The sequence below is a fragment of the Grampus griseus genome (assembly GCF_964374135.1).
Source record: "Grampus griseus genome assembly, chromosome: 4".
Taxonomy (NCBI): domain Eukaryota; kingdom Metazoa; phylum Chordata; class Mammalia; order Artiodactyla; family Delphinidae; genus Grampus; species Grampus griseus.
This window is the reverse complement of record NC_138997.1, coordinates 118,803,852-118,819,098: the sequence shown is the minus strand read 5'-3', so window position 1 is coordinate 118,819,098 and position 15,247 is coordinate 118,803,852. Positions and strand designations below refer to the sequence as shown.

The 15,247-nt window shown below is 33.4% G+C and overlaps 1 protein-coding gene across 1 annotated transcript in view; it reads left to right on the top strand.

Annotated features, from left to right (window-relative positions):
• LOC309821971 (bifunctional heparan sulfate N-deacetylase/N-sulfotransferase 4) overlaps window positions 1-15,247 on the top strand; it is a gene marked incomplete at both ends in the record, with an annotated part of 247,062 nt that overhangs the window by 91,227 nt on the left and 140,588 nt on the right. The window contains 2 exons of the mRNA XM_082653541.1: window positions 3,599-3,686; window positions 11,724-11,878. Of these exons, the coding sequence (XP_082509667.1) occupies window positions 3,599-3,686; window positions 11,724-11,878 (243 nt within the window). The remainder of the gene's footprint in view (window positions 1-3,598; window positions 3,687-11,723; window positions 11,879-15,247) is intronic.

Here is a 15,247-nt window from a genome sequence, read left to right as displayed (position 1 = left end):
ACTTATTATAAGAACATTAAGTGAATGCAAGTAATGTTTGTTAAAATAATGACTTTTTGCTTCTGCTTAAATACATTATATATTTATTCTCTTTGATACCCAATCAAATAACTTAGTGAGCCTTTCATAAATAATGCAAGGGAAAACTTCAAAGCCGTTTATATATATTTTTATGACTTATAAACTATTAAAGAAAATAACTAAGGTTTATTATCCAAACACTGTATATATTTTATTTTACATATATTTTCAAAAGTTAGTCAAATTTCCCCACAAAATATTCAGATAAAAATAGTATATACACAGCTGTATACTATTTCCTATGCTTTACTGTTTGATTTTTATCTCAAATTGAGACCTTATTTCTAGTCCATTAACAAATTTTTCCAAAAGAAGTTTTTTTGGTTTTATTATATTTTATTTATTCATAATTTTATATTTGTATTTTTCCTGTCTGATATTTCCTCTGGCATTTTACATTTTTCCTGTATTTCAATCCTTTATTTTTTTCTATATTTCTTCATTATTTTTTATGGTTTAACATGTTTTTCTTTTACACTTATTTCTGAGTTTTATTTTTAAAAATTATATCCACTTTATAACATATTTATTTGTGTCTCTCTTTTTCTTATCATTGAAAGACATGGAACCTTTCTTTCCTTGAATTTTGAAACTCAAAGAACATTCAGTTACAATGAAGTAGGAAAGCTTGAATCTTTTAGAATTTGCTTCTTTTTATCCATTTGTTTTGTTTTTACTTACAGAAATTGTCATTTTACTCCCACATTAATCAAGATTACATGTTGGCAGGCTGTGACTAGACAACTCTACTTCTTTTAACAATGGAAAGGTCTGTCAAATTCTTCATATAGCTAATTAGCGCCAGTGGAAGAAAATCCATATGCCCTCGCCTCTGTGAGCTTGTCTTACTAGGCGACTTACAATAGAAGATTATAAAACATCCATATTATGAATGTGCTCATGAAATGCAAGATCCTATCTATATCATTTAATGGTATGGTCCATGAGCCATTTTTATCATTTTACCATCAGAAAAATATTAGTAATAAAAATAAATGAAACTAATTCAATTGACAGCTGTGCATTAATATATGCTCCTATCACATTTTTTAAATGCCTTCCATATATATGAAGCTATATTTAGCAACATGGCATGTGTAAAAATGAGTAAGGTTTGATCAACCTTCAGGTACTTTTAGACTAAAAGGAGAAATAAAATACAAAGTTATATAGTAAAGTGGAAAATGATGCAAGTCTTAAACAATTTAGGAACTTACTTTGGGAGATGAGAAAAGGAAAAGCTTTAAGGCATCAGGGAAGGCTTCATACAAAAAGGTGGCATTTGGGCAGATCTTTAAAAATGGGTTGGGACTGGAAAATGAGATTGGGAACAACTGGACACTTTCCAGCCCCCCCCCCAAAAAAAAACAGAAAAACATGGAGAAATGTAGGAGGTGGGGAATAGTGCAGACGACAGGGTGATTTGGGGAAATACCAATGCAGGTAGCTTAATATGGAAATATGAAGTCACCATTTATACCTAATTGGTGGGAAGAGAATGACATATTAAGTGATCATTAACAGCATTTATCAAGTTCTTACTATGTACCAGGCACTTAGCTAAGCACTTTGTATGCCTAATACAATGTAATCTTCACAATAATACTGTGAAACAAGTGTTAAGCATGATCCCATTTCACAGATAAGGGGAAAGTTGTGAGAAGTGAAATGACCGACCAAGCTGAGTCACTAAGTGAATGGCTTGCCTGACCTCAAGGGTAAAGTGCATTTACTGCTTCTAGGATGTTAGCATGACTGCAGAGTATAAAATAGAATAGAGGAAGGTGGGAATATGGTTAGCAGTCTACAGTGTTTTAAAGCCCAAGAAAAAGACATGAAGGCCTGCCTAAAGTGGTAGCAAGCTGATTGGGAAAAAATAGATCGTTTGATCTTTTTAAAATGGCCTCTTAGAAAGCATCAAGTGTAGGCCCACTTCCCCAGTCTAAACTAAATCCCTTAATTTATCTATCACAACATGCTCTAGATTTGTTTTGTAGCACTTATTATGATTTGTAATTACACATTTGTGGGACCCTCTATTTAATAGCTCTCTCCCGCTCAGTAAAGCCCAAGGTTACAGAGACTGTGCTTGCCAAACCCAACACTGTATCCACCTACAAGGAATATTTACTGAATTTAAGAATGGTTGGTGGATAAATAAATGTGGAATAAAGAATGCCTTCAAGACCCCAGAGGTAGAAAATTGAGTGGATGTGGTTGGAGCAGTGAGGAGAACAGGGAAAGGAAGAACTAAAAAAAAAAAAAAATGATTTCAATATATGAAAGCTCAGGGATTGTGCACTGAACATAACAAGAGTGCCAGAAAAAGGAACTCCCTTAGAAAAAAGGATGCATGATCGTTTTATTTTTTTAATTTTAAAGCTATATTCTACAGTCTTTACCAATAAGCTCAACTAGTTCAATAAATTTATTTATTTTTAACTCTACTCTCTTTTTAGTATCTAGTTTGCTTTTTTATGAGAACTTTTTTGAATATTTTATATAACTGAGTCAAACTACTAGGTCTGTTTTTTCCTTTTTCTATTGAATTGATAATATTTAAATAAGTTAGCCAGGATTACATGCAGTATAACTGTAATCTTGGATAACCAGAAACTATAGCTTATCAACCTTTTAATTATTTGGTCATTTCTTTCTTTCTTTTTTTTTTTTTCTTTACAAATTTGCCGGAGAGCCCTCTTAACTCTGGAGAAATAAAAAGTTAGGTTCACAAATTTTTGAAGCAAATGCTTAGCCACCATAACTAATGCTCAAAAGAAATTGTCTAAACTTTTGACTCTTTATTTACCTTAAAAGATGGATAGTAGTAACAAAAATCAGTCTTAATAATATGTTCTTATCCTGTCTACAAACAAGAAATTAACATAGAATAATTCCAAAAGGAGAAATTAGGAAAATTTTTGCAATGTTTAGAGAATATTTCTTTATGGAATTACCCATTTCCTACCTGTCCTTTCCTTGTTCATTTGTAATTACCATCCTATAAAGTATAAAAATTGCTGTTTAGTTTGTAAAGTAAAAATCCAAGCTTTCAACTCAATAATTATGCCTTAAAAATGATAGGAGAGGTTGCACAGTTAAGTAGAATACTCAGTTACTACTCAAACAAAAGTTAACTTCTTGTCCTTTACCAACAAATACAGGACCTGCCTGCATCCAACAATTCTGAAAAATTTTCCCCAAGGAAAAGAAGTGTGATAATCTGAAATTCAAGAAATGTCTCACACAGAAATGAAAAATGATTTCAATGCTGTGTGCTTAGAGAATTGCCTCTCAGCCGCTTATAAAATGCTTAGGACTTAACTGCTTCATAATTCGTAACCTTCAGTAAAAATAATAACAATAGTGATTATAATACATACCAGTAGCCATCAAAAACCCAAAAAGCAACAAAGCCCACATTTTGTTTCACTCATGCATACACTTTTGAAAAAGAGGCATCCCAAATCTTCATATTTATTTTTCTAAAATCATGTTAATTTCTTATTTATTTCAGGCATTACTAGAGACTCAAAATTTACTGCGCACTCAGGTTGCAAATTTTACCTTCAACCTTGGATTTTCAGGGAAGTTTTACCACACAGGTAAGAAGGAGCTTTGTGTTCTCAGGCAGCTACATATAAATAGGAGAGAGGATTTTTAATGTTTCATAAGTAGGAGAAATAGAATATCCAGGCTGATTATGGGAAAAACTTGGGTGCATTATGAGTAGCCAAATCCAAAATCAATGAACTTGTTCACTTTTTCAAATACTGTTAGAATCAAGGACAAAAGAGGAAGAGAACTGACTTTGTCAACTCAGTAAAAGAAACTATAACCATTGTTCTAAGTGTGTCTGTGCATCTTGTGTCAGCATAGTCTAAGTAGGAAGCATAGTGACGACGATGATGATGATGATGACAATGACATAATAATGATAATAATAATAATGGACAGTGTTTTTTAATCGTAGGACAATCCAGGTGACATTTTTGTATGTATTATTTTCCTTTTGAAAACATCTAGTGATAAGAGAGGAATTTTATAGCCTCAAAGAAATTTAATAGATTTTGAGTCATCTTGCTTAATTTACCTTCCCTTGCAGGATTTTCCTTAAAAATATTGCAGTGATTTGGCTCAACATACATTAATACCATCACAATCAGGTTTATATTTCTTTCCATGTCTATCTAGTCACAGTTACACTTCTGTTCAGCCTCAGCCTCTCAACAGATTCTCAGAATGTGAACGGTGTTCATGCACTACTCCATGTTCTCATATTTCTCACCTCTTTACCCATCTTTACCTCCAGAATTTGACTCTTATTTTCTGAATAGCAACATTACAATGTCAGGGACTAGTATAGAGAAAACTATGTGCATAAAAGTGATTGTTGGATAGTAATAACAAAAATGGCACAAAATGGTGTCTTTCAGACTGTATTAGGGCAATACCTACTATCTGCTTCTATTTCTGCATCTCTGGTGAAAGCTAAATGCTTTGTTTAGGACTCTGCATCGTTCTTCCTTCACAGTATCTTAGTGAAAACATTTCATAGTATTCTCTATGAATGCATGCAGTTTAGTGACTCATCAAAAATATCCCATGCAAAGGTAGTCTTTTATTATCATATATGTAGTTCATTTACCCAAAGAGGCTTTTTAATGTTTACCCAAATAAGCTCAGCATGTTTTATTAGAATATTGAAGTAGCAATGTCTTATTGGCTTTTCTTTAATGCTTTTCTCCTCCTGCTCTGAAACATGTAAATCTGTTTAAAGTAATAGAAGGAAAAGTTGTATTTAGACCAGTTGATAAATCAAATCATTGCATATTTTAAAAGGATGTTTTGCAGAGAAAGATTTGGGTCATCACATCTGCACAGGCAAAGCAATTCTAGCTTACAATTTTGAAAATAGACATGGTGTTGTAAATCCTTTTCAAAAGCCCCCTCAGGAAATGAGTTCAGACCTAAGAATCACCGACTATGAAGTTATAAAGCAGGTAGCTCTAAAGGCTGTATCTACTCATGCTGGGGAAAAAACCATGGGATTATTTGGAGTTCACACACAAACAGTACTATTTTGTCTTAAATAGCTATATAGGGTAAGTAAAGCCATTCTTTAGGCTGAAATATATCTGGATAACAGCCTCAGCTTTTATATACTTTTCATATTCAGACCTATTAAACCTGCCAGACATCTGCAGCATTAATGTTCATAGCAGGTTATAACACTTCCCATTTCTTTTTTATAATCCCAAACATGTACACACTACACATCCACTAGGAAATGAACAACACACTAGTAAATATCACAGGGACGGTTGTTGGAGGAAGGTACCAAACAACAATAACAAAAAAAGGTATTATATCTCTTAAATGGACCTTATTGACTCTTTATGTTAGTACTAACCTAATAAAAATACTGGAAGAAACACTATCCCGTTATGCTGTGGGGTAACTCACTTTAGAGACTAAGTAATATATATATATATATATATATATATATATATATATATATATATACACACATATATATGTGTATATATATGTATTTATAGTTTTATATATAAATTTGTGAGTCCTGGAAGTTTAATTACCTTCACATAGATATGAAACTTTATTTGATTTGCTACTTTATGTGTAGAATCATTGAAATGCATCCATGACGTTTTTCAAGGGTGCAGTAGTATATATTAAGTACTTATTTATTCACTCGGGGATATCAAGGTTTCTTCCAGAGTGGAGTTAAACATTGATGATATTCACCATGGAGAGAGCATGCTTCTCTCCTTTCTAGTCACATTCCTATATGGAGGTTTAACTGTCGCAAGCTTAACAAATCAGAAAAGTGTTTTCCTCACCTATGCACTTGATTGTGATGTGTAACCATGAGAAGATGGCCTTGTCATAGTGAGTGTCTCAGATCTCTCCCGGGATGATCTGATTTCCCAATGCATGAAGATGCTGATTGATGAGCCTCATTGTTTTGAAGACATTTAATCACATATGCCCACTGTAATAATGATAGATTCTGCCTTCTCAGACTGCTTCACTTATTTGTATTTTCCATGTATTCTTTCCTGTTCAGTTTCTCTGTCCTTCACATGCTAAAAACAATCTCACCCAAAAAGGACATATCACTAAGCCTTCCCTAAAAGTCAGTCACTCATGGGTGCCAAATTGAAAGGGGAAGGACATGCTGTTGATTAAAAGTAAAAAAATAAAAGCATGGAGTTCAGAGTAAAATATTTTAGTCTAGAAATATTTAAAGCATGATTGGAATTGCACAATGAAAACTCAATTGAAAAATGGAGACATTACAAGATTAAGATGGCTTGTAGGGATGGAAGGCTACAAATACTTTTTGTAGACATGATTTCTGGTGGCAGTCATTGCCATTCTCTAACTAATAATGAATTGAATATGAATCAAACAATTACCTCGTATAATATTTACAAATTGAATAAATACTGGTCTTTTCTATAAGAGGTCATTTTTATATAAAGAAAACAGATCTTTATATAAAACTATTAACTTTTAAACATGAAAGTAAAAAACAGTGTCACATTTATTCTCTTTTGTTTGCTTTTGCTTTTCTGTATAATATATTGGCTCAAAGACTCGACATTGGAAATGACCTGCTTTTGTTTAAATCTAGTCTCTGACATTTCGCTAGCTATGTGAACATAAACAGATCACTTTTCTGTACCTCAATTTCCACATCTCCAAAATGGGAATAATAATATCTCTCTTGTCTAGAACAGTGCATAGCATGTCATGCTATGTAAGTGTCTATTATTATTATTACTTTTTAAAGTTTTGGGTTTGTTTTTTTTTTGCTATACATGGGCCTCTCACTGTTGTGGCCTCTCCCGTTGCAGAGCACAGGCTCCGGATGCGCAGGCCCAGCGGCCATGGCTCACGGGCCCAGCCACTCCGCGGCATGAGGGATCTTCCCGGACCGGGGCACGAACCCGTGTCCCCTGCATCGGCAGGCGGACTCTCAACCACTGCGCTACCAGGGAAGCCCTAAAGCGTTTTTTAAAATCAAATATTATTTTAAAATATTGAATTATTCCCCAGGCTTTATTTTCCAGTTTTGGAAATGCAGATAGCTTGTAATCAATTTTCATCATCAAATGATTCTTTTCATTTAGTTTGCTATTTAAAATGAGTTTATTCTATACCCACTTATAGGGAACTGTGCCAGGTACAGTGTACAAAGAAAATTAGACACCTCTTCTTGCTTTTGAGGAATTACAATATTTCATATATAATAGCAAATATAAGACAAACATTTGTACAAAATTGATAATGCAGACAATGGAATTGTATGTATCTGATTTTTTTTTACGAGTAAATACAAAAGAACTTATTTCATTTTTAAATTTCTTCAAAACTTAACATACAGTTTAAAACAAAGATGATAACGATGTATTGTGAGATCTATAATACATGTAGAAGTTTTATAGTTTTAGCTTCTATTTCTAGTTTTCAGCACCTATTCTAGGTCCTTTGCTTTATAGCACTATAAGTTTTTAAAATATCCATCAATTTCTTTTAAAAAGCTTCCTAAGATTATGAATCTATAGATTTATTTTAGAATCTGAATCCATAGATAATTCAGGGAAAATTGATCTAGCCACAAAATTGAGTCTTCTGATCCATGAACACTCATATCTCTCTATTTATTTAGGGCTTTAAAATTTTGTCTCAGAAATAATAAGGTAGTTTTTATTGTAGCGGTCTTAGACATTTTTCTTAAATTTATGGGTATTTTATGTTTTTTGATACTATTGTGAATGGCGTTTTGTACTTTTATTTTGTAATTGTTCACTGTCCTAGTATACAGAATAGCAAATGGTTCTTTAAATACTAATCTTGTAGTCTTCCTATATTCACCTATTAGTTATAATAGTTTTCATTGTAGATTCTTTAGGATTTTCAATATGTACAATCATGTCATCTGCGAATAAAGTAAGTTTTACTTTTTCCTTTCACATCTGTAGGCCTTTTATTATCTTTTTATTGAGTTGGCAAGGATCTCCATTACAACACTGAATGAAAGTGATGAGATCACACATCCTTGCCTTGTCCCCAGTATTAGGTGGAAAACATTTAGTTTGGCATTAAATGTAACAGCTGTAGATTTTTTGCTGTAGATGCTTTTTATTGGGTTGAGGAAGTTCCATCTACTCCTAGTTTGCTGAGGAACTTTAAAAATATATGTGCAAAGGGCTTCTCTGGTGGCGCAGTGGTTGAGAGTCCGCCTGCCGATGCAGGGGACACTGGTTCGTGCCCTAGTCCGGGAAGATCCCACATGCCGCGGAGCGGCTGGGCCCGTGAGCCATGGCCGCTGAGCCTGCGCGTCCGGAGCCTGTGCTCCGCAACGGGAGAGGCCACAACAGTGAGAGGCCCGCGTACCGAAAAAAAAAAAAAAAACATATATGTGTGTGTGTGTGTGTGTGTGTGTGTGTGTATATATGTGCATGGTTGTTGAATTTCTCCAGTACTTTTTCTGCATCTATCAGGATGGTTATAGAGTTTTTCTCTTTGATACGATGTATTGCATTTATTTATGTATCTGATTTTAATGTCACAACTGTGCCTTATGGAAACTAACCTATGGCCCAAATCTTGCTAAAATTATTCTTATTTTGGCAGATTTAAAAACTTCTAGAAGCACACTATTATCTCATAACACAGATCCTCCAAGAGCGGAAACAAAGAAATGAGTGCATAAATATTTTACTTCTGAATTAAAATACTTTTATCCTCTGGGAATCAGTAAAGCAAAATGATATAACATTTAAATGAAAACAAAAAATACCATATTTTTAATTAACAATGATGTAGATTTGAATCTAGATCAGGTTAGAAGTGAAAGGCTCAGTTTGAACATAGACACCTTAATGTACTAGAACTTGTGCTAAATATAGTCATGTATGAACTGTAAATTTTATTCTCAAGTGTAATTTAATCATAAATTAGGTATAAAAAATAAGTGTATACAAGGAGTCAAAAGTTTAATATTTTAATTTAGCTATATTTGAAAATATTTGAAATTCTTCTTTGGTCCCTCAGCATGACTTGAGATCACATTTTTCATTAAGCAATTTCTAGTGTCATGAGCTAGGCTTATGTGGCTTTGAATTATATGACCTGTATAAAATAAGAGAAAGGCTGATAGGGAATTAATCCTAGGAGTAAAAAAAGAGGTTTTAAATATCACTGTTAACCTTGTGGGGAGTACTTATAAATTAACACACTCTCTGGTATAAAAATCACCAAGATTTTAGGATCAATTATACATCTGTTTATATCAATAGTTGGCAAAATTTTCTTTAAATGAGTAATTGACCTCTTTCTTGGTCAAGTATGCATTATGTGCTTCCTGCCGCTTCCAATAACAATCTATGGAGTTTAAAGTGAATGGAAGCATTTCTCAAACATTGTATATTCAAAGCACAACAGGACTGTGGGAGAACGATCAATTCATTCATCTCATGTGACATAAAGTAGCCCTTTCTAATCTGTGCCTTAGTCTGCTAAATTATGACCATGAGAGACACTTGGTCTATGGCATAAATACTTCATACTTAAAATCCATCTGAGGAAGTGACAAACTTCTCTTCATTTGGATTTCAATATTTGAAATTCTCAATATATTAACAAAAGCCAATGAATTGTAAGTCTATATTACTAACAGTAGAATTTTTGTCTGCTTATCTAATTCATAGAACTTTATCACATTCAGAAGTCCTGTTTCTTTACCTTTTATATATTTATATAGTAGCAACTGTTATAGCAGTAACTGCCAAAATACTAACTAAACTTGGTGGTCCTTACACCTTTTGAGAATTATGGATTATGGAATATATACCAAGAATGTTGCATATACATAAATACACACAGAAATTGACATGCACTTAAGCAGACATATGAAGGCTCTAAAATTCACTGACTATATATATTAAGACTGAATTAAATTATTCCCTTATTTACTCTCCTGGGGAAGTGGCATGATACAATGCCTATTAAAGGGATCCAGTCTCTGACTTCAAGAATTTAATAATATAGGCAGGCAACATTTTTCATAATGTGTGGAAACATGTAAATTTAGAACGCCACAGGTATAAACCAGTAGATACTATTTTTAAGAAGAAACTGATCCTAATGTTTATGAATGCTAACTATCTGCAATTCACAATGTTAACTGCTTTAATAGATTGATCTCCTTGACTCTTCACAAGAGCCTGTGAGATAGATATTCATTTCCCCATTTTTAAACCAGGAAACCAAGACTCAAAGAAGTTAACTTATACAAGATCACATAGCCAAATGTATACTTTAACAAATGTATGCTTTAACCATTTCATGGCACTACTTCATGATTCATGCAATCTTTACTATAGGGCACTCAAATGGAATATTTAAAGAAGAGTCTTTTAAAATTTTTCCTTAATATTTATCTAAGTAAAGGATATAAAATCACCTATAAAACATACTCCAATTTAAAAAAAAATAATCCAAATAAATATACCTCACACTGTAAGCCAGGATTTGTTACTTTACTTATTTGGTTAAGTATCTAGAGAGCACATAGGAATCAATTCGTATACTATTGATTCAGAATATTTTAAAATCGGGCTGAATGTTGTAAAATTGTACAAAAACTATGAATTCATACAGTGAAAATATTTTTGGATAGCCTGCAACATAGTGAATTTCCTTGGAACTAAGTTGCTGATGTTGTTTTTCCTTCCTTTCTTTAATTTTTTTCACTTGTGGCATGACAAATACTTTTTTGTATGCATTGGGCATTGTTAGCAAATTTTCCTAATAGAGGATGAGAAATTAATGTTAGTTTTAAATTCCCAAGTCAAGTTTCTATTGTGTTAATAGATTTATTGTTTACATTTTATAAAATATTTATATCAAAATGAGAAATGTTTGTTCATAATGGTAAGTTTAAAATGTAAGGACACAAACGTATTTATACAGTAAGACTTCAACTTTTAAAAAAATAAGTAGAAAAGGATTTAACGAAAGATACCGAAACGTTTCCACTGGGTTAGTTCTGGAAGATGTTTTTTTGTTTGGTTTGGTTTTTTGTTTTTATGTATCACTTGTCTATCCTTCTCACATTTCTTCAGTAAGCACATATTATTTTATATTCAGAAAAAAATCAACAAACTTCATCAATTAAATTTAAAGATTTTTCAGCTCAATATTAGACATATGCAGAAATATTTTTAAGAGTAAAAAGAATAATCACCTTTGACTACGCTTCCCCTATGTATGCAACAAAGGAGAGAATTAAGAGTTAATGAATTTAAAACAAAAATAAATTGACTAATACTCGGTCTTTTTTTTTATTACCACCATATGCTAGCTATTCTAAACAATGTCAGTGATAAAATTCCCCTAAATTCTAAATCTAAACAACTATCTGCACTTACCCCCCCCCCCAACCTGCATTGCCTCTGATGTAATTTAGGGTATGGTCATTTCTCTTTTATTAGAACAACACAAAATCGGATTTATGTATCAGGAGCAAGAAGAATAACAAAAATATGACAAGCATAACCTTTAGTTAATATAGAATTTTCACTTAAGCCATTTTATATGCTGTACAGGGACTGAAGAGGAGGATGAAGGAGATGACCTTTTACTTCATTCTGTGGATGAGTTCTGGTGGTTTCCTCACATGTGGAGCCACATGCAGCCCCATCTCTTCCACAACGAGTCATCTTTAGTGGAGCAGATGATTCTCAACAAGGAATTTGCACTGGTGAGCACATTTTATTGCAGAATTTTTCAAACTATGAGTTGTGATATATTGTAAAATCAATTTATTGGATTTAATCTAATAGAAATATATAGAATGAAACAGAAGATACCAGAGTGCATCACAAGCATTAAGGGTACACATTGCTTTGTATTATTTCGTTTCAGGCACGTGTGTGTATTTGTATTGGGTCGTGATGTGCTGTAAAATGTATTTCAGAAAAATTGGTCGTTGACAGAGAGTTACCATCTCCTGATTTATGGAAGGGTTATTCTATGAAGAGGGAAAATAGTACTTTCTCCATTGTATTTCTAGTACATGATAATTGCCGTCTCAAAAAGTATTTGTTGCAAGGGTGAATAAATAGACGGATAAATTGAATCATTAGAACAATGGCTCTAGATCAGTGCTTCTCAAACTTTAGCATGTAACTTTTTCACCTAGAAGACTTTTTAAGACACAGATGCTAGGCCCACTCCTGGAGTTTCTGGTTTAGTAGATTGTCCAAGAGGCCTGAGAATTTGGATTTCCAACAAATTCTCAGAGGATACCCTTGCTGCTGGGACTGCACTTTGAGAACCACTGTTCTGGACTAGCAGTTGGCAAACTGTGGCCTATGGGTCAGATCTGGCCTGCTGATTGCTTTTTATTGTTCCTGAACGAAGATAGTTTTGTTTGGGGTTCTCTAAATTACGTCTTAAAATGAAAAACAAAGACAGTAATATTCTGTGACATAAAAATTATATAAAATTCAAATTTCAATGTCCATAAATAAAGTGTTATTGGAACAGTACCACAACTCTTCTCTTTATGCATTGTCTGCAGCTGCTTTTTCACTGCAACAGCAGAGTTGGGTAGTTGCAAAAGAGATTATATGTCCCACAGAGCCCAAAATATTAACTATCTGGACCTTTACCGAGAAAGTCTGTCCACCCCTGTGCTGGATATCAAGTAAATCATGTATCCTTTTAACAATCTAATGAAAGAAATATTTTCCCCAGAAAAATACTCAGATGCATATTCTCACATCTTCACACAGTGTGGCAGTTGGTCACAAGGGGTATGTGAATTCCCCAAAGACCCTGGGCCCCGGTTAAAATCTCTGTCTTCAAGTTTTCATTTAAAATAAACAGTTCATTTGCACTGTATGATTGCTGATATGTTTAATTTTTTAAAAGCCAAATTGGGAGGCGTAGACCCAAGGCCATATGAGTACAATGATATTTAATAATGTTATGCCTAGCTATTATGTTAATGGCTCACCCCTCTTTCCATCTCTAAAGCTCCAGGACTGTGTCAAATCTGCACATAGGATCCTTACTAGTAAGTGTGGGAGTATAAAAAGCAGTTAAGATCATTAACTCAATCGCCAGATTTCCTGTGTTTGAATCCTGACCTTCCATCAATGGCTGCTTGATCTTGAACAAAAATTACTTAGACTCTGTGTCTCAGTTTCCCCATCTGTAAAAATGAAAATAATCATGACAACTACCTCATACGACTGTTTTGAGGAAATGTATAATGTGCTTAGAGCAGTGCCTGGAATACAATAAGTATTCAATGTGTGTTAATTAATCAATTATGATATTTCTAAATCCAGACAATTATGCAGTTGTCTTACTTTACAAAAGCCAAATATTTTTCAAAATATGGATTCATAAAAGTTTGATCCTCACTCACTTTTGGGGAATGTCTAAAAATTTTGTACTGCTTCATAATGTTGGAAAATTAAGTAAATATTCCTTTTTCAAAAAAATAAACTTACCTTGAGTAAGCATGCTGAATTCTCTCAGTGCAGTTACCTTGAAAATAGACTGTGTTTATCTTTTGGCTTAAACCTCCCCCACCCCACCTCATTCCCACTCTGAAGGCTTGCTTTTTAGGCATGTAGATTATATTTCATAATGGTTGATTTCACCTGTTTGTGTAATTTTTTTTTAAAGCCATGCTGAGAGCACTGGGAAAGACTCAGATGTAATTGCTTTGTAATGAAATGTTGAAAGCTATTTAGAGTCCATTCAGAACAATTACATTTGTTTAGTTGGTGGCTAGAAACTAGACTGAAGCCTATAAATATACTTTGTAAGAAAAATATTATATGTTGCATAATCAAAATATGATAACTAAAGTGAAGTCCGTTAAACACACATAGTGAAATGACATTGTCCTTTTCCTTCTGGTGTTGAGCTCAATAAAACTTCTCAAGATTCTTCAAGCGGTGACATTCAGAACCCCACCTTTAACTGTAAACCTAGGATGGCAATATGTGTGTTGTTCAAAGAGCCAGGAAATGTATTTCTTTCTTATTAAATTATTATCTTTCCGTGCCCAGATGACACTTCAAAACCCTCAACAGTATCAAGATGGGATAGGGTAGTGGAAAGCACTATATTAACAGGCTAAATTTTATCCCTGACAGCTAGTAACAAGTTCTAATACAGCTGGCAATGCATTTAATATCTTTATGCCTCGGTTTCCTCCCCTGAGATGGTAATGATTCCTTTTTTCACTCTAAACTACAGAGTTTTTAGATAATTAATTTAAATCAACTCATCTGCCAACCAAAAGCACGGGGCCAGATAATCCACTGATCAATTCCAATTCCAAAATTCTTTGATCATTGACATCAGTCCACAAATTTGGAATGGACATCTTGAAATACTCATCTAGCTGCAGTCGAAGCAATTATGGGAAGAGATTTTCAAACTAAATGACCAGTTTATACTGAAAAAAATCAAAAGTGTTTAAATCTCTTTTTTCTTTCATCCTGACATTCCTCCCTATTCCTTGATATGACCTTGTCTGGCAGAGGGACTATCAGTGAAAGGCACAGTTGTTCTCACAACATTTACAAAAATGATTCAAATAACATATTAGTAGCTTCATACTGATATTTCAAAAACTGTTAATCAGTCGAAATGGTTCCATTTGTAGAATTTCTCCGAATTCTTTCTGGATAGAGTTTATTTTCTGTTGTAATATGTCTAAAGGTCATGAGAAAAACATATTGCAAGTCTGTTTCTTTACTATTTCATTATGTCAGAAGAACTATTATTACTGTACAGCATCATTATTTCTTAATCCATGCACATTTATGTATGCAGTGTGAATGTTTGTGTATATGTATGGGCAGTTACATGTATGTCTGTGTTTAATCCATGAGCACATGTGTATGCAGTGTAAGTGTGTGCTTGTGTGTGCATATATATATATGTATGTATGTTTAATCCATGAACATATATGCCATGAGTGTGTGTGCACGTGTATGTTTTTTCTTCATACACACCTTCATGTGTATGAAGGTGTTAATCTAATGATTAGCACAGGCAACCCAGATATGGTCATTGCAAGACACTATATTTGTATGGCAGT